This window comes from Strix aluco, chromosome 15 (assembly GCF_031877795.1).
Source record: "Strix aluco isolate bStrAlu1 chromosome 15, bStrAlu1.hap1, whole genome shotgun sequence".
Taxonomy (NCBI): domain Eukaryota; kingdom Metazoa; phylum Chordata; class Aves; order Strigiformes; family Strigidae; genus Strix; species Strix aluco.
Window position 1 is genome coordinate 12,282,953 of NC_133945.1, and position 20,750 is coordinate 12,303,702.

The following is a 20,750-nucleotide window of genomic DNA, read 5'->3' on the forward strand; positions in this document are numbered from 1 at the left end:
TAATAGAGTTCATCTGCAGATATAATCTTGACCTCTGAACAATTACTTAAAAGCTGATTTTCTTGTAGACATGAAATAGACTGCTCTGTCTGAAGAAAGACTTTTAGAAAATGAATAGTTAACACATTAATTGACTGGCTGGGAAGAAAGACTGTACACTGAATGAAGAAATTCTTGTCATATACATACTTCCTATCTGCAGCTCTTCTGTAAACAAATTCAACACTACACATGAGAACATCACATTCATGTCTTATTAATACAGTCATCACCCTTTAACATACAGGCTGCTTTCATTTATTAAAGATTACACCTGCTTTTCAGTCTTTTCTATTTAGTTCATATTTAGTTCATTTAGTTCAATTAAAAATATTCTAAATAAAATTAATACCATAGAGAGTTTTACAAAATATTTATTTTGAAAAAAATCACTCTGTACAAATTTAACATTCTCAACACCGAAGTTTTATAAAAATGCTAACACAACATAAAGACGAGTGAAACATTAAACTGATTTTTTCTTAAATTACAAAGAAACAGATTCACTCTAAAGAAGCTATTGTAATTCTACACATTAAAAAAAAAAAGAGAACTTTATAAGATTTTACTTTTTTTATCTATTACAGCCAAATACATGTATCAAAGGATGACTTCCCCCCCAAACACTGTCCACAACTAAACACCCTAAATGGTTTACACTTTTACTGTACATAGCTTGTGCTCCAAGAAAAGCTAGCACAATTTGATCATCATTTTCTCAGTGCCTAACAAAAAGTCACCTCTATACATTTGGTACAAAATTCTCTGTACAAACCACCTTTGCTCATGTAAATTCAAAGTAAACTTAAAGAAAGAGTATTTATTTATTTGTGCCTTCAATTTGGTATAATGAAGGGACAGAGATTAAGTAAAATTTCACAAAGTAAAATTCAGTAACTGGGAATACTGTCCATTTTTTTTTTTAATTACTATTGTATAAAAAAATTTATATACTGCAGGTTATTAGGAACAGCAGACCCTAAATCTAACAGTGCTAGCTTTATAGTCCTCATCACAAAATAAGGGTTTTTCTGTATATTATTGAAGTTTCCTCTCTTCATTTTAAGCTCTTTGTGAAAGCTGTTGTTGCATATTGAACAACATTTTTTAAACAGAAGGAAATGTCCCCTCATGAAATTAAAAACAGTAAAATTGTCATGTCACTGTAAACACCATTAAGATGAAGACTGACAAAATGAAGTGTGACAGGTAAGCCATGGTCTGGAAAGCTTTTTTCACATTTTCTTAACACAATATATGGCTCACACCACAAACAGCAGCAAAAAAAGCTATTGAAAATTTCAAGTTACAGCCAGGGGTGCCAGGCAGGATCCATACGACAGAGATTATCCAAGCTATTTGCAGCTGCTACCAGAGTGTTGACTTTGCTTTCTCCTCCTTCAAACTGAGCAAGATTGTGAAGTCGAGTCATGATAGCAGTAACAGCTTTTTGAACTAGTGAAACCAACTGCTGGCTGTCCATATTTTCGGGTTGCCCAGCTGCTGAGAGTGGAGAGGAAGTATCTTCCTGTGTTTTTTTGTGCCATGCAATTATTTCATCCCGTAGCACAGTTTTTAGAATGCCATCAACCTATATGAAGGAGAAAAATCAGACTATTATATATAATCCAAAGAACCATCAGGATTTATAGAATGGTAACTAGATTTCAGTCAACAGCATTTTGACACTTTTGGTCCTGCTTTGCAATCTCAGTATTTTCAAGGTAAGTGTGGTTTCCAACTGTCCTTACTATTTCCTCTCAGTTTTCTTTTCATAAAAAGTTTTCATTATGAAAACATAACACAATGACTTCTACCAAAATGAAAAATCACATAAACTATAACATATATTAAGATTTTCATACACAAATACAGTCCTGTATATCCTATTTTTAAATGACACCACTAAATTTATGACTTTTCCCACACACATGCACACATACACAGAAGTCTTGTGCAAAGATTAAGAGTGCTTTGCAAAGCTGGGTTGGTTTTTTTTTTTTTTTGCAGAGTGATTACGCTCCCAGAGAATACTGTTTTCTGTCAAACAGGGAAAGAACCTTGACTGCAACATACTTACATATGTATATAATATATCTATGCACATACAGGCCAGTTCTACCCTTGGATGAAAAAAAAAAAAAAATGCCTGCAACAAATAGTTTCCTGTTTTTTCTCATCACTGAGTTGAGTTACTGACATTAATCTATCAACTCCAACAATCTCCAGCTTCTAAACCAAACTTCTAGGTATCCAGTCTGAGTCAAATTCACTGTTTGCATATTAAAACCAAAACATTTTATAATACATATAGGTATTAGGCAAACATATACATACACACATTAAATATATTTTATGGACATTGTTAAAAAGATAAATGCAGAAAATGTTCAAAGTATTCCTCTTAAACCCAAAAAATAAATAATCTGAAGCAGTAACTGACACATACCTGAACTGAGCTGGGCACACATCACTCTCAAACGAATAAATGGGCACCTGTGCTCTGATCTTTAAGGAATCATAGAATCATAGAGTATCTTGAGTTGGAAGGGACCCATAAGGATCATCAAGTCCAACTCCCTGCTCCTCGCAGGACTACCTAAAACTAAACCATATACTAAAAGTGTCACCCAGACCTCCTTGAATTCTAACAGGTTTGGTGCTGTGACCACTTCCCTGGGGAGCCTGATCCAGTGACCAACCACCCTCTCAGTGAAGAACTTTTTCTTAATGTCCAATCTGAACTTCCCCTGATGCAGCTTCATTCCATTTCCTTGTGTCCTATCGCTGGTCACCAGAGAGAGGAGATCAGCGCCTCCCCCTCTGCTGCCCCCCTTGAGGAAATTGTAGACCCCAGTGAGGGCACCCCTCAGACTTCTCCAAGCTGAACAAACCAAGTGACCACTCCTCGTAATCTTGCCCTTGAGACCCTTCACCATCTAAGTCGCCCTCCTCTGGAGACTCACTAATAGTCTGATGTCCTCCTTATACTGAGGTGCCCAAAACTGCACACAGTACTCAAAGTGGGGTCGCACCAAATTGATGTGGCAAATCTAAATGGGCGTACGTCATTCAGATGTTGAAATTACAGGCTATGTCTGAAAATTCATTTGCACATATAGACATGGCTTTGTAAGGTAAGCTGATGAATTATTAAAAAATATTCTAACACAGCTTTCTGTATTATAGATAAAGAAAAAAATCATGACATTTTCCATCTTTTTAAAAGTACCTAGCTCACACCATAGCTACAGTATGTTATGTGCAATGTCTTTCTGGTGCAAATTGCTTGCCTAAGTGCAAGATGCCTCATTTTTGGAAAGCATTAGAATTTAAAAGCAAGTTAGACAATTTCTTTAGAAAACTACACCCTGCTAAGAGCTAGAATCCATCAAAGTAACAGTATATCTTTAGCATTCTGTTCTGCTAACAAAGGGCTAAGACACATTTCTATTCACAGATTATTATGAAGATTCTAAATGATGTTGCATTTGTCATTTTACCATATTCCACTGCCAGAATTCGTAAGGATTTATGAGGCTAGAGCACAGAAACAATCACTCTGGATTAACACATTTGAACAAAAAATTAAATTAAGGGTAGAATTACACGTATCTTCCTCCTATTCCTTCCAAAAACGCAAATTGCAAACAGTTCAGCTGGCCTTCGTGATGACCTTAGAGTAAGATTTAAAAACAAATACAGGCTGTTCAGTTTCTACCTTAACCAAGAAAGTGCTGTTTAGTTTATAAATTCTCAAATATAACATGCTCACAAGCAACCTTTCAAAAGGTATACAAACCTTAAAGTTTGGCTGTGCAAAGCAGCGAGCTACTGCAATCATAGATGCAGTCAGTGGACCGGACACCCCAATGGTGGTAAGAAATTCAGAAATGTTTGGTGTAAGCCGGAATGGAACTGGACGATTGGCATCCAAATCTCCAGTAGCATCATTAATGTCAAAGCGAAAGTAAGCTACATTTAGCTTGCCAGTATCCTGGAGTTAAAAGCAAGACACACAAAACTATTTAAAGGAACTGATTTTCATTAATGAAACCAAAAGAAGTTGGGTTTTTGTTTACTGTTAATACTCAGAGTACAAACAGTACTTCAATAGCTTTTCACTCTTTCAGCCAGACAGGTTTTGAGCAAAAAAGTTAAAACTAAAAGCATGCACAAAGTCAGGTATGTATTTCTCTCAAAATGTGTGTCCAAAACCCCTTACTAAATACACATTATTGTAATATCAAGCTTAAGGACTAGATTCTTCTGTGGCGTGGTCTGTAAGGAGTCATGCAGATAGATCATTCTTCAGGCACCCCAGCTCTGGGTAAGCATTCTCTACGCACTGTTCACTCTGGGTAAGCATCTGAACACTTATCTAGAGGGATGAAAGAATCTTAATTGCTATACACAGTATAGCTCTCCATGCATTAAAATGGCTTTAAGACTTTAATATATACCACCTTTGCCCTACTAAGGTGGCAATCCTCATTTTAAATGTTGGGTTAAAACAGAAAAATCGCTATTAATAGGAGTTGTAGCTTGACGTGATGGCAATGCTGGAAAGAGAAGGTATTAAAAAAGGGTACTCCCCTTTAAGAAAATGAAGCTCAATATATTTATTTTTTTTAAATCTGTTTGACACAGATATATTCAAAGCAATATATTTGAAGGAGGACTGAAAACAGAGACTTATCAGTCATTTACACAAACAGTTCCAATATCTAAGAATGATTTTGCAGACAAAGTTCTAAATTCTCACCACAGAAAGTAGAGTTGATGTCCACGAGGATTACAGTTTAAATTACTACCTACATGATGTGCAATCGCATATAAGTGAAAAGCCTACTGAAATACACTGTTAATTATATATGTCGAATTACCGTTTTGACTCATTTCAAAAGCATAGTTCAAATTTCCATTTGATCAAAGATGACAGCATGCATCTAGAACAAGCTAAAGCATACCTGGGCGATCTGCAGCATTTCAGGGTTGAGTCTATTTAAATGAAAGATGAATTCTGCAAAGCCAATTAGGGCTAACTGAATAGTGAACATCTTTCGAAATGTCCAGTAATCCGTAGCATTGGGGAATGTATGTAAAGCCCACTCCTTTAGCATACTGCGTGGTACCATGTTACTCTGCACTTCTTTAAGTATATCTCTGAGAACCTACATATGAAAAATATTAGTTGAAAGAGATAATTTTTAATACACTTCTTAGCAAGACAAATATGCCAAAAGCAACTACGAAAGTTAACCTCTCAACTGCTGTATCCCATTTTAGGAAAAAAATCCTGAACTTGGACTCTTTCAATCCAACACTGTTTCCTGACTTCTTTGTCAAAACACACATAATGTATTTTTAGCCCACCCTCTGCACAGCTAGAAAATAGCGTTTATCTGAAAAGACTAAATTTTTGATGAAACCATGTAAACATGAGAACTGCAGACAGGCATGTCAGAAAACCTGAGACTGAAAAGTTAGATTTGAAATATCTTCTATTCAAGACTTTCAAGAAAATCAGAAGTGAGCAAGAGAGACATTCAACTCATGATGCTGCACTTCCTTATGGGAAATAACAGAACATACTTCATTATTTTCTAGCTTCAGCACAAGCTGGATATGCATTTTGCAGCAATAAAATAAAATCATTTATTTTAAGCATAATTGCAAGATTTGAAAGTATACATAGGACCTACAAAGCACGCAACCTAAAGATGGCTCTCTGCATGGTGTCTTCATACACAGGGTAAAAGGTAAAGGATTTTTATTACACAAGATAGGGAAAGACACTGGGTAATGTAATTCGTATCATGTATTATTACAGAAAAATTACCTCAAAAATACGAAAAGATAAAAGCTGAGAAATGTATTCAGCTGGGTCTGTGAAATAGTTTTTTCCCTAGATGAAAACATCTGCAATCTACCAAAATATTTAATTACTGTAGCATATACTAGCCTAATTATTTAGAAAAAGAAATAAAGTTAGGATCTGTTCTATTATACCAGAAAGCATGATAGTCATACTGACTTCAATTAAATGGCTGTTAAAGAGTTTCATAACCTGAAGGAAAAATTCTCAAAATAGAAACAGATGTTACGTAACACTTCCTTTTATTTTGTAACAAAGAAATCCTGCAAAGACAGTTTCTCTAAATTATGTCTGTGATACATGTACCCCATGTATTTTCTAATAGCTATAAAATGGGACTGGCATTTTATGTAAGAATTTGCATTAACCTTAAGATAAAAAACATAAAATAACCTTATATATCACAATTAGATGTTTGATGGAGGTTACAGAGAGAGGGAGGTTTGTTCTTTCTGAGTACTATCATTCATTAGGGTGAGATTACTCAACTGTTTCTATTCAGCTTAGATGTAATGAATCCACTGGTAATTTTAGGAGATACATTTGAAGAACATAGGGAAGCCTGCACCATGTACCATGCTGTAACTGTTTATGTAAATCAGGAATGCTGTTTTCAATTAATTATTTTCAAAGACCTATACAAAAGGGCCAAAAAACAATCAATGCCTTGTCTGTTTTCAGTTGCAGTTACCCAAACAACATAGAGTAAAACACATACAGCTTTTCTGAAGCCTTCCGAGATAATCTAAAACACCAAAGAGATATAAGAGTTCCCAAGAATACATTAAGCAAAAACAAAATAAAACAAAAAAAAAATAGAACACCACCTCTGCAAAATATATGTCTCACATCTAATGAAAGGTGAAGGGTCAGGGCAAAGGAGGGGGGATTGAATACAGTATAGTAGAGTCCTCAAGAAAAGCCCTTGATTAAAATTCATTATATATTCTAATACCTGATGGCTAGCTTGAGTCCCCCGTGCCTGAACTGTTGCCAGTCTGTCATAGTAACGAGAAATAGGGTTGTCATGCTCAATGCCTTTCTTGGCACAGCGCTGCTTATAGATCTCCACCAGGGAAAGAGAAGAGGGATTGTCTTCAACCAAACGCATCTGTGGAGAAACTGCTACAACACGGGGGACTGGGAGTAATTTGAAAAGGGGGAGAGAGGATGGTGATGGGGTGGAGGGGGGGGAAACAAAACATAACAAAACAGTTAATCCATAACCCAAATACTAAGAGAAGAATTAGCATGCAAGTACCAGCCCTTAAAACAAAACTGTGATAATCAACTGAAGTGTATCAAGAGAAAATTTTTAATACTACACTCATATATTCTTCCTAATTTTCTTTATCTGCAGAAAAGGGGGTAATATTTTGGTCAGGAGCAAAGGGGTTTGTAGTATCTGATGACACCACACTGGCATTATGTCAATAAAAATGACTGAAAAACAAAACTACTAAACTCAATAGGGTATTTAAAATGATTCAGAAAAACTGAAGGACAAAAATCTGAACATAGTTGAGGAATAGATGTTTAAATTACACTGTTTGAAAATAACACAGGAAAGACACAAGGAAATATTCAATAATAAGAAAACTTAAGCCACTAAACTTTTCCTTGATGAGCAGTAAACTTGCAAAAACCCTATCTGCACTTCCATGGTGCTCAACAGATGTATCATCCTACTGAGTCTTATGTGCATCACCACCTACATCAAGACAGGCAAGGCCTCCTCCATAGGTAGCTTTTCCAGTGACACTGTTTGTACTCTTTGACAGCAACTTCCAGTTACCACCAAAACTGTTCTCTCATCATTTCTCTCAGAAGCTGTAATAATTAACCTCAGAAATATAGGGGAAAGTTGTTTAAATACATTTAAATTGTTTGATGTAATTTCTTCAATACTAAAGACAAAAATGCATTCCGCAGAAGGAAGGAGTGTTAATGAGCTCTTTCTTCTGGTCTGCTTCCATTAACTTGTGGCAGCAGAGAAATGAATGTTCTTTAGGTTCTTTCAAGTAGTATCAAACCACAAGGAAGAGAATTATTCCCAAAAACACTAGTTTAAAAACAGTTCTTTGAAGGAAAACTTGCTACTTCACTAATCACGTTATATAGAGAGAGGATGTATTTCTGTATCAATGGCCTTGTTTATGACATCTTTCAAGGTTTCTTCTACTGCATTTCTGTTATTTTGGCCTCAGAGTCATGTAGAATTGTCGTCACATACATAGAGATACTATATTTACCTTTTGTTATAGCAAATGCTTTGACTTGTATATTTTGGTCTTTTTAATGCTAGAACTCAAACATGCATTTCTAGCTCTGCAGGTGCAACTTGCATCACCTGGCCACCTAAGCTCATGACAGCAACTACATGTCTATAGGTGTTACTAGCCAAAAAAGGAGGACTGATAAAACCATACTTTTTTAAAATCAGATCTCAGCACTTTTTAGAAGAACAATAGCAAAGTAGCAGCTTTGTCTTAGAGTCTTTGATTAAAGTTTCCCTTATCCGTAATATATTTCCTGCTCACCAACCAAGGATTATTAGAACTGACTAATGCAATGTACAGAACTCATTTATGTGAAGTTAGTAAGTGATTCATTGACCTCCTGAAAATTATTTATATATTAATATGAAGTAACTACACAGCTGTAAGCTGGAACTTGCCAACAGCCTTAGTATCTGGAAAACAAAAGAGTTTAACTATTTTAAAGCATTTACACTGTATTTAAATCACAAGCAGATCAAGTATGTTGCCAGGTGAGACACTGGTATTCTCTGTTTCCCATTTTATGAATGAATTATTCATAATCGACACATGAAAAAGCCAAGATACACAAGGAAGAAGAAAGAATTAAGACTGTGTGTTCAGCCTTCACTCTCTGTTTCTGTTTAGAAATGTCTAACCGTGTGACCTTTTTATTACAGGAGTATTTTGGCAATTTATACACATAAATCATATTGGAACCCTCCTTAAGTCTCCTCATTAAGGCCTCCCTTTCATTATGTTTGTTAACTCTGTAATGTTCAAGCATTGCCAGGTGGTGCTGTTGGCAAAGCACTCTCTCCAAACCAAATAACCTTTTACAGGTTCATAGATGTACACTCAAAAGAAGACCTGTATCCAATTTTCTGATTATGAATGGATTTTATTTGGCAACAACTAACCAATCAGTATATATTCCTTAAAGTAAACATCTCCATGGATATATAAAGTTACTTCAAAAATTACGAAGATATATTCTCAGAGAATTCAGAAACTATGTATCAAATTCAAAGCTAAAAAAAAAAAAAAAAAAAAAATCTTTCTTCTTCTGTGTTATGTGGAAGAGGTAAAAGAAATTCAATATTCATATATTGCAACTTGGGGAGAAAAAGTTTTGTTCTGTCCCTTTCCAATTGTCTCTAAATGCTTGTTCTGAAGTACACATATCCACTCCCACAGCAACAGATCCAGCAGGCATGCCTCTGCCTTATATAGTTACTCACAACTGAACTTTATACCATAAATGATGCATGTAAGCCTTTCTAAAAATACCTTATATCACACGCAATCAACCTTACTTCTTCAGAGGGGTGCTACAATGCCAGAAAAGACTAATTCCCTAGACAGATATGAATCTACCTTCCAAATACTCAAAAAGTTCAGTATCAGTGATTAGTAGTTGTCAAAAACTTCAGCAATTGTAATCTTTTGAGTATAACATGTATTTAAAAATAATATAAAATCTCTCTTTTCAGTACCTGTGAAAAACAAATGTCTTTTTGTGGTTTCCTTCCTTTTCTCTAAGCAGGGGTTCAAAAGGCGAAGAAGTTGTAATACCCGCTCTTCTCTACGAGACTCTGTCAGGCAAGCGTCATTCATTACCAGGTACGGGTAAATCTTTCCATTATGGCCTCGGATATAGAGTCTTCTAGCCGCAGTATTGTGTTTCTGAACTATCTCCACTCTGGGCATAAACCTATCAGGAAGAAAGGGATAAAAAAGTAAATTTTTAAAAAAAATTTTAAAAACCTAAAGAAATAAGGCAGTACAACTGCATTACAAGGTACAATTCTATTATCCAGCTAGCCCATGGTTTATTTTGTATTCAAAAAGCTCTTCTGTTTGATTGTTTATTTTTTTTTAAGAAAACACCATCTTGAGCAAAATTAATCATTAGATCAGACTTTTACCACTACTTTGAAGAAGAGTGCCTCTATTGACTACAACAGAAGAACTAATCTCAACTTATATCAACATAAAGGAAAACCAAATATGCTCTTCATATAACAGTACAGTTGCTTAGTGAGGCAATGTAAAATTACCAAAGGAGGATGAAATAAAAAATAAAGGTGTTATACAAAAGTATGACTCCATATACGTAATTTAAATATATGAAATGTACATAACATCTACTTCTGCAGAGTGGACGTATGGAGGAGGTTTTCATTTTCTTCTCTGTAATTCTCTCAGAATTACAACTACCAAAGGATATTTTTAGGTTACCTTGCTATCTTGATGTAGTAATGTGTTGGCTTTGGCATAAGGAATTCTCCAGGTATCTCTACCTCTGCAGTTTGAGCTGAAAAATTACTTAGAAAGCGGCACTTTTCCTCTATGAGGAAGAACTTTGGAAGCTGTTTAGTTTTTGCCTCCAGAATTTTGATCCACTTCTTCAGTTTAGAGATCAGATTGTGAAGTTTCATTGACCCTGGCACACTGAAGTCAAAGTCTAAAAGAAAAAAAAAATATATATATACACATCCTCAGCATTTCAAATTCTGTATAGAGTATTTAACTGTCAAGTGTCTGAAGTTCACATTTTCAAAGAGGTTTTCAGCCACATGCCCTCTAGTAAAATACTTTAGGGAGTCCCACACACAGCACACACACCTGTTATGCAGAAAAACATCACACTGGTATCAAATACTGTAGTAAAATGGAAAGCTACTACAAGCAGCAACTCACACAAAATACGGAAAGCATACTACCAAGCAAGTCCAGCAGAGAGAAACACGGCTACCTATGAACCCTAAACACAAATTAAAACTAGCAGCTTCAGACAAACACAGAAGAAACATAAGAATCATTAAGAAAGAGCCAGACCATAACTGGTATAGAATCATAAAACAGCAATAACACTACAACAGTAGATGCTGGAGGAAGACAAATCCTACAATTCAATTGTACAAACTGAACACACACATAAAGCTGTACTGCCTTTAAAAGACAGGCTCTGTTGAATACTCCATCTCTATAGAAAATCTTTTAGTAAAAGTCCTAAAATTATATATAACTTCAACCTGTCAGAATCTGCTACCTCTTTTCTGTATGCAGGTCTAAAATATTCTGTTATTTAGTAAATAATGAACTTTCCAAGGCTTTCCTATTTTACAGTCATGTAAGCATTAGAAAAACATACTGTGAAAATTTTAAATAATCATAGAATGGTTTGGGTTGGAAGGGACCTTAAAGATCATCTAGTCCCAACGCCCCTGCCATGGGCAGGGACACCTTCCACTAGACCAGGTTGCTCAAAGCCCCGTCCAACCTGGCCTTGAACACTGCCAGGGAGGGGGCAGCCACAGCTTCTCTGGGCAACCTGTTCCAGTGTCTCACCACTCTAACGGGGAAGAATTTCTTCCTTATATCTAACCTAAATCTACCCTCTTTCAGTTTAAAACCATTAGCCCTCACCCTATCCCTACACTCCCTGATCAAGAGTCCCTCCCCAGCTTTCCTGTAGCCCCCTTTAAGTACTGGGAGGCTGCTCTAAGGTCTCCCCGGAGCCTTCTCTTCTCCAGGCTGAACACCCCCAACTCTCTCAGCCTGTCCTCATAAGGGAGGTGCTCCAGCCCCCTGATCATCTTCGTGGCATCCTCTAGACCTGCTCAAGCAGGTCCATGTCCTTATACTGAGGGCCCCAGAGCTGGACACGGTACTCTGTAATGTTACTCTAAATATTCCTGTATTTAACTGTCTATATACTGCAACCAGATGGACTGCATAGAAAGAAAGCAGTAATAAAACAAATGATTAGGTTAGACCAGATCATTTAGTGAAAGAGGAAAAGTAAGCTTATTTTACAGTCTAGTACTATAATTTTCTGCCTGTTTCATTAGAAGCGATTTATTTATTTAAAATCAGTGGAGGCTTTTTACTTTTAAAAAGGGATGAAAGAGCCTTAACCAAAGATACAATGTAGAATCTGTGAGCAACTGCAGGACAAGTAGCAAAATTGCTATTACTATTATGCTCCCATTGAGCTGCAAGAAAATTCTCCTTATTCTTTCCTGGCTTAGATAACAACTGCATGCCACCACAGGAAGAACAGATATGACAGCCTAAGCAAAAATGACAATATTATGCAAACAGCCTGCTCTTTTCTTTGCAACATAACAGTATTGCAGCGTGGAACCATCTCCTCTAGGCCCCATGCAAGTGAAATAAGAACTTTCTCAAGGTCAATACGTGCTCTTCAATAAACTATGCAAATAATTCTGTAACAGAATCACTGCAATATCAACCATTTTCTGGGCCAAAACCAATGCCATCTTCTCAACGATACTTTCACTACAAGTTTCAGAACACGGCAAATAAATAAATAAATGAATAAATACATGTGTTTGAATTTCTCAAAAGAAGGAAAATGAATAAACCACATACATGAAATTATGGTTCAGCACTTTAGTACCACAACGAAAGATTAAACATACTCAGATAAGAATATAAACTGTTCTCTCTGTAAATCTCATTAGTTATGGTATCCCAAATTGTGCAAGTTAACTAACAGACTCGAATTTTTAAAAAGTACTTCCACAGTAGAGTCTAAAAGATGCCATTTTAAGTTCAACATGTTACAAGTGAAAAAGCAACAGCAAGAATGTCAATTCACTATTTCTGAGATTCATTATGGTTCAATACAACAGAAAATTAACACAGTCTCAAAAATGAGTTTGAATTTTATTGCAGAACCTATGTTTCAGTATGTTGCATACACACAATATCTTCCTAAGTTGACAAAAAAAAGAAAAAAAAAGAAACACACAAAAAATCATGAGTGCTACTCAGGGGGGAAATTAATTTGACCACATAAATATGCTACAAGCATCTATCCGCAAGTATGCCAACAGTGAATGAAGTACATGCACACAGCAACTACTGCATATAAAAGTTCTTTTCAACCACAATTAAAACCACTCAAAATTCTGATTATCCACAAGACCTACTCCTACCAACAAGCTTAGTACATTTGTTCTTTTAGGCAGAAGAGTTCATATAATTCTCTATATACGCCCTTTTTCTCCAAGTTATCTTCTTTACATGTACAGGATACTATTATGAAATAAAATAAAGTAACCTAGGATTCCCTTCATTTTGCTATTCTTTACTGAAACAAAGTATCAGAGAACACATAACCAAACATATTTCATTGTGTATCCACAATAAACTGATATACTAAAAGCTTTCAGGGAACGTCTTAAGTCAACTAGCCCAAAACAGCAAAAACCTAGCATATACAAAATCCTTTCCACTTCTGTAAGAAATAAGTTTATAATGAAGAATACAGTTTCATATTTACAGATGTTAGAAATTAGTATAAAACTCTGTAATATTCCCTTTTCTTTTTCTACCGGGTATGGGCAGTGCATCTATTGCGATATCACTGTAAAACACTCTTATTATAATCCCAAGCCTACCCTCTAGTGAGCAGTGTGAGTAAATCATTTCATGAAAGTGACAAAATTATTGAATCATTTACCTCCTGAATCCCTGAAGTCCAGGACAGCACCCCCAAATTGCAACTAGTTTTTGTGCTAATGTGAATCACCCAAGTAGTAAAAATAGGCATCAATATATATTCCTTACAAAAAGTCATTCAGTTCACCAGGAGAATAGCTCTAGTTTGTTGAAATGCCTATTTTAGGATTTTTCTGTTGTTTTGTTTCCCAGTGCCAGATGGGAAAAACAGAGTTCAATTAGTCTTTTTGCTCAGGTCACAGCCCATCTGAGAAGGAAAATCACTTCAGCCAGAAGAAAGGGAAATACAAGACGAGACATTATTTGCGTACAGTCTCTCTGCTTTGCAGACATCTTAATCTATACAAATAGTATTTCTGTTTCAAACAAATCCACTTTTTCCAGTACTTACTACTGAAAAACATCTTCTAAAGCTAACACATGCTGGTCTAAAATACCTTACTAAAATACTTACATCTTTTCCTAAACAGAATAGGAAGTTTACCTCCTCATCTTTAATGGAGACATTCACAGAAGACCATGATACTTTACAGACTGCATTTCAACTGAGGAAGCTTGCTGTCTGTTCTCAATGCTGCTAAGGATTTTACAGGGTGATATATGTATTTCAAAAAAATACATTCAATTTAAAGTCTTGAATGACTCAAAAACTGCTACCTGAATCCATCCAATCCAGCATAATTGGGAAGTTCTTGCCACTCTCGAGGAAAGGATAAGCAGGGAGGACAATCTTTCTGCCAGTAAGACAGACCTAAAAAATCCTGACAGTTCTTAACACAACTAGATAAAAGCTTAATACTTTCTGAATGAGGGCTGTACCATCACTTCTCATGAAGCAACACAAAAAAAAAATAGAACAAAACCAACAAGAATAACAATAGTTAGCAAAATTAGAGTGTCAAACCTTCTGTCCCCTCAAAACCCTTGACCTACAGAACATTAACATACCATCAAAAACCAAAGAAAATGCCTCCAAACAAAGACTTAAAACTAAAACAAAGCCCTTCTGCTACACTGGCAGAAAACAGTTCTAATCAGTTAAAGTTTTTAGCACAAGAAATAGCTCATTTGCAAGATTTTAAAGATTGATATTCAGAGCATAAACAAAGTTGCTTAAGAAAGTTCATGACCCAAGCATCTTCACCTAAAGACCCAGGACACCCATCAGGTAAGATGATAGAGGACTAAGGACTAAAATATAAGCTCAGCTTTGCAGAGCAGTTCAAATCCTTTATACATAGGATACTGAAGAAGATCCAAGCATTGTCCAAGAAAGAAGAACTGTCTTGCTTTTGATGTTATTATTCAGACATTTACATACTCTGTACTCTTCCAAAGGTTCTTTTTAATCTTGTAAGAACTTTTGGAGAGCACCAACAAACATGAAAAATCTCAGTAACAGTTAAGCAGAAATATGAAGCACAACTTCTAGTTTATCAGTCAGCTCCAGAAAACCACGATTGCAAAGACGAGACCAAGGTCAAATACAATGCTAAGTTTAATCTCTTTGTCTAGTTTTTTTGGATAACACCCTGTTATTTAAAAATCAGAAGGAAAGTAAAGAAAGAGCTACCAAAGTGATGCTATGCTCACTTACAAAAAAAAAAAAAATAATCCTTAAATCTGAAAGTTACTAACAGAGCTCTTTCCCCTGCCCTCTCCCCACACTAGGACTTCAAGAAGCTTCCTTCTGATTACAGAGTTTCCATTCACAGTAAATATATTCATTGTGCTGGGTGCTAAAACTCTCAAAAAAATTATCTTGCCCTTTAAGGGTATATTTTGGAATTTTCCATTCATATTCAGCTTTAGTGGAGAGATGGTTGTAGAAAGAAGCCAATCCAAACTCTAAACTATCATCTGCCCACAAAAGAACAATTGAGGCAGTTTTTCCTCCTCCTTTCACTGCTGAGACAGCTCTCAAAGGGAGCATTTCTCAGCATTTGCCTTTTCTTTGATGTCAAAGGTTTAGCAGAAAAGGAGAGAAGGAACAAAGAACAGATGGTCAAAGAGCTATGCATTTGAAGTTCAAGCAAAAAAAAATTCAAAGTAAAATTTGGTTTTAAAATATAGAACGTTAGGAGGGAAAAAGATGACCTATCAAAGCTCCAACGGTCCAGACTACTGCAGACAAAGTATTAAGAATATAAAAAATGGCATGAGGGTCCCCACTGGCTCCAAACAGGAATCAAGATGCAACTCAGATGTTGATGGAAATGATTATGCAACCAAACATCGTTGAAAGTGTCTATAAAACATAGCTGCCAACATTAATCTGGAAATAACTGAAGAGTTTACTCCAAGACACCTCCTCAGCTTGAATACTTTTGAAATGGAAGGCAACCACTGTAATTATCTGTCCATCATCTAAATGCAACTGGTACTGAGACTCAGAAAAACAAACAAATATAAATGTTCTATGTGACAAAAGGACACAGTAGGCATGATTTACAAATGGTTTCTCATAAAACAGCCTTTGCTATCATCAGTACAGTAATTACAATCTTATTCATTTATTTATGTACATTTTACTGTTATTACAAAATTAATAAAAAACTTATTTTCATTTCCTGCATAATGAATTAAATTACAAAAATGCGTAAGTATATTGATCAGTTTAATTTCATCTGTTTTCCCACACTTCATTTGTGAATTAAAACAGATTAGATTCAAATAAAATCAAATCTAGCACTAAGCAAAATAATTATTTTAATCCTGTAGACATTCATGTTTAATCATACTTGAAAAATAAAACATGAACTCTGCAACAAAAAAATACAGAAAGTAATTACTTATTATTAAACCAAAGTTTACTAAGAAACATGTTGCATTTGATGACTTTACATGATTTTTATGCCCAGGCCAGTTGTTACTCTTTATGCCCAGTTGTTACTCTTTGTTTTGTATGTTGTTCCGTATAATTCTTTAAAAATTCTGTGAGTAGATAGCAAACCTGAAAACCTTAACTGCCATTTAACTATTATGAAGACATTGAAAAAAATACACAACAACATACGAAAATGGAAAATCCCCTCCATTTTTAACTAAAAATTGTACCTGAATTGTAGTTAAACTTTCTTAATTGTTTCTCTAGAAAAATTCTGAAACATTACTTTATATTTTGCAGACTTGAGCCTGGTGTTGTATTTAGTTTTCCTTTACACCTTCTGAAATCCCCGATCTCTTTAACACTCAAAGGAAAAAAACTAAGAGATACTGTAATAGACCAAAAAGAACTCAAATCCAACAAAAACTGATTAACAACATTCACAGCAATCAAGAAGTGACTATACTACTATTGCAATGTAAATACATATAAACCATTATTAAAAATGAAAAACAAGTCCAAACTTGTATTAAATATAGAGCAGAGTATTTCAGTTGGAAGGAACCTACAACGATCATCTAGCCCAACTGCCTGACCAATTCAGGGCTGACCAAAAATTAACGCATGTTATTAAGGACATTGCCCAAATGCCTCTTAAACACTGGCAGGCTTGGGGCATTGACCACCTCTAGGAAGCCTGTTCCAGTGTTCAACCACCCTCTCGGTAAAGAAATGCTCCCTGACGTCCAATCTAAACCTCCCCTGGCGCAACTTTGATCCATGCGCACGCATCCTATCACTGGATCCCAGGGAGGAGAGCTCAGCACTCCCTCTCCCCGTCCCCTCCTCAGGAAGCTGCAGAGGGCAATGAAGTCGCCCCTCAGCCTCCTCTTCTCCAAACTAGACAAGCCCGAAGTCCTTAGCCACTCCTCACAGCACATTCCCTCCACCCCTTCCACCAGCTTTGTTGCCCTCCTCTGGACACATTCTAGCACGTTCACATCTTTCTTAAACTGTGGGGCCCGGCGCTGCACACAGCACTCCAGGTGAGGCCGCACCAACGCTGAATCCCACGGGACAATCACCTCTTGACCAGCTGGTCGTGCTGTGTTCGGTGCACCCTGGGATGCAGTTTGCCCTCTGGGCTGCCAGGGCACGCTGCAGGTTCACACTGAGCCTGTTGCCACCCAGCACCCCCAGATCCCTTTCTGCAGGGCTGCTCTCCAGCCACGCCTCTCCCAATTTATATCTGTGCCCAGCGTTACCCCACCTTAGGTACAGAATCCAGCATTTGGACTTGTTAAATTTCATGCCATTAATCACTGCCCAATGATTTTTTTCCCCCCTGTACGCTTCCATTAAAGACACACAGAATGCTTTTACTTCTGTTTCCCTCCCTAGTCCATATCATCCATTAAAAATTTAATCATATGGTTCAGGACTTTCATTATCTGCTGTCATGCAACTGTTGTGTCTCAAAAAGGACATCATGCAATACATAGCGTGCACAAGATATGTAGGTCATATCTACAACTGAGTTACTTTCACAAGATTCCCATCAGTTCACTTATTTTCACAACACTGTCAGTAAAATGCTTGAAAAAATACCACAAGTCTACTTGTCAAACTCTGTAAATTCTCAGTAGCTGTGGTGACCTCAAATAATTTTAAGTTAAGGCAACTTTATGTAACTTAGAATTCTAAAAAGAGTAACTTTCAATGCAAGATTCACTTCTGCAGAGGAATCAACTTCAAGTGGAAGGGGATGTTTTTTAAAATCGCGATAAAAGCTATGATAGTGCTTTAACTCATGCCAGAATGATCTAAGTCAGAGTCCCAGTAGGGTAAAGAGAAAAAGTAGATTCAGAAAAAGATGAAAACCCAGGTCTTCACAAAAATTTTATCCTTCCCGTTTTGAACAACTAGTAAGTTTGAATTCTTCTGCTAAAAAAATACCAACACCTGTATTTAACTATTCATTTTCATCTAATTCTACAATTATCTTTAAGGAAAAGCTGATGTAGTTTACACAGATGCAAAACTCAAAATCCTGGCAGTCCAAAACAGTGATGCCAATCAATGTCACCTTCTGTCATATATAGCTGCATGGCTTTAACACTTTTCACCAAATACATCAAAACCACGCTCTACTGTACACAAGCTTTTCTTAGAATTTTAAATCAACATCAGATATTCAAACATGTAACTCCACTGATAAAGAGAAAACAAATGAAGCAAAAAAGCTACTTCCCTTAAGTACCTTTTTTATTAGATCTGATTAAAGTTATTGATTCAATTTACCTAACAATGATGTAAATTTGTGTAATAGAATTTTTATAATCTAGTTATCCAAAACACTAAAGTAATCTTACTCATCAGAAGTAGGCCATTTTGAAAGACTTCATACAACACTGTCAGTTTGGACTTCTGGGGTGAAAACTTCATTAAATTCTGCCATCACCGTAAAATAAGAGATCGTTATTGTCCCTTAGCTACAGCAGGCAGTTCTACGCAAATTGCAAAATTATAGTGAAGTAATCTAATTTATCTTTAAACACATATGTGATTTGACCACAGTTTTAGGTAATAAAAATACAATGATATACTCATTTCCTATGTTGAGGTCTGGTTTCCACTTGAATAGCAGCTGAACATGAGCCAGCAGTGTGCCCAGGTGGCCAAGAAAGCCAACGGCATCCTGGCTGGTATTAGAAATAGTGTGACCAGCAGAAGTAGGGAGGTGATAGTCCCCCTGTACTCGGCACTGGTGAGGCCACACCTGGAGTATTGGGTCCAGTTTTGGGCACCTCAATACGAGAGAGATATCGAGGTGCTGGAGCGAGTGCAGAGGAGGGCAAGGAAGCTGGTGAAGGGCCCGGAGAATAAATCCTGTGAGGAGCGATTGAAGGAGCTGGGACTGTTCAGTGTGAAGAGGAGAAGGCTGAGGGGAGACCTCATCACTCTCTACAGCTCCCTGAAAGGACACTGTAGAGAGGCTGGTGCTGGTCTCTTCTCACAGGTGATTAGTGACAGAACAAGAGGGAATGGCTTTAAACTGCAACACGGGAGGTTCAGAGTCGACATCAGGAAAAAATTTTTCACAGAAAGAGTGGTCAGACAGTGGAATAGGCTGCCCAGGGAGGGGGTGGAGTCACCATCCCTGGATGTGTTTAAGGGTCATTTAGATGAGATGATGGGGGATATGGTCTAGGGGAGAACTTTGTAGAATAGGGCTGATGGTTGGACTTGATGATCCCAAGGGTCTTTTCCAACCTGAATGATTCTATGATTCTATGAATTATCTTTATTACTCCATGAAAGACTGAAATAAATTATTCCAGGTTTGGTGAATGACAGAAAGGTGATGTTTTCGTTATTTTCTCTCAGGAAGAATACTGAAAAAGCAGAATGCCTTCACAGTTGAACTTTGGGTGGGAAATTTCTCTGGAGATTAACAGTAACATTTAAAAAAAACATTTTAAAGATTTACCTGTTGTAAATTGCCCTTTTAACTTCTGGAAGACAGGATCTTGAGCTGTTGCCTGTGCTCTCCTAGCTAATGACTCTGAGGCTGCACTAGAAAACATGGTAGACACATTAGAGACATTCTCAAGACCTACTCCAAAAGTGCTGACTAACTTCTTGACAAAGTTTAGTGTATGAGGAGTGATTTTGGCATCTGAAACAGCTCCACTTTTCTCAAAGGCAACCGAATAGCACTTCGCCAAGCCCTGCTGCAGTTGTCTAAGAACCTAAGGATTAAAAAAAAAAAAAAAGGACAAAACAGTCAGGAAGATCAGGCCTTCTGATTTAACACCAAGTATTTATTCCCACACTGCATTTTATGTAGTAAATTATCCTCTCAGAAACATTTATTTAAAACTGTATTTTTAAACTGTATCAGAGGGTCAATCAGAATGACAGCACTGATTCTTATTAGCATTGCAACTGAACAAACTGAGCAGTGGAAATGCTGCATCACAAAGTACACCTTGCACTTTCAACAGCAGCTAAGTTTGAGATTTCTATTTTGTGATATATTAGAAAATGATGTGATATGAGTAATCCTTCTTCAAACAAACACTGTGCTAGGCAGGCAGAACAGAATAGCCTGACACTGAGAGGCAAATAATAAAAGTGGAGTAGCATGTCCATCTGCTCTCTGTTATAATTCAAACTTCAGACAATAATCACCACCTGTCACAGACCACCAGATCAAGAAGGAAACTGGTAGCTGTGAAACTTAGTGTAA

At 36.5% G+C, this 20,750-nt stretch overlaps 1 protein-coding gene across 5 annotated transcripts in view; it reads right to left on the bottom strand.

Moving 5' to 3' along the window:
- Positions 1–395: 395 nt before the first annotated feature.
- The window catches only part of TRRAP (transformation/transcription domain associated protein), a 103,875-nt gene continuing 83,520 nt past the window's right edge, over positions 396–20,750 (bottom strand). For all 5 annotated transcript variants that reach the window (XM_074841489.1, XM_074841485.1, XM_074841488.1 and 2 more), the window contains 7 exons: positions 19,989–20,250; positions 10,417–10,642; positions 9,672–9,889; positions 6,873–7,057; positions 5,010–5,213; positions 3,842–4,036; positions 396–1,630 (listed from right to left, as the gene is read on the bottom strand). In XM_074841489.1, the coding sequence (XP_074697590.1) occupies positions 1,346–1,630; positions 3,842–4,036; positions 5,010–5,213; positions 6,873–7,057; positions 9,672–9,889; positions 10,417–10,642; positions 19,989–20,250 (1,575 nt within the window). In that variant the 3' untranslated portion in view covers positions 396–1,345. The remainder of the gene's footprint in view (positions 1,631–3,841; positions 4,037–5,009; positions 5,214–6,872; positions 7,058–9,671; positions 9,890–10,416; positions 10,643–19,988; positions 20,251–20,750) is intronic.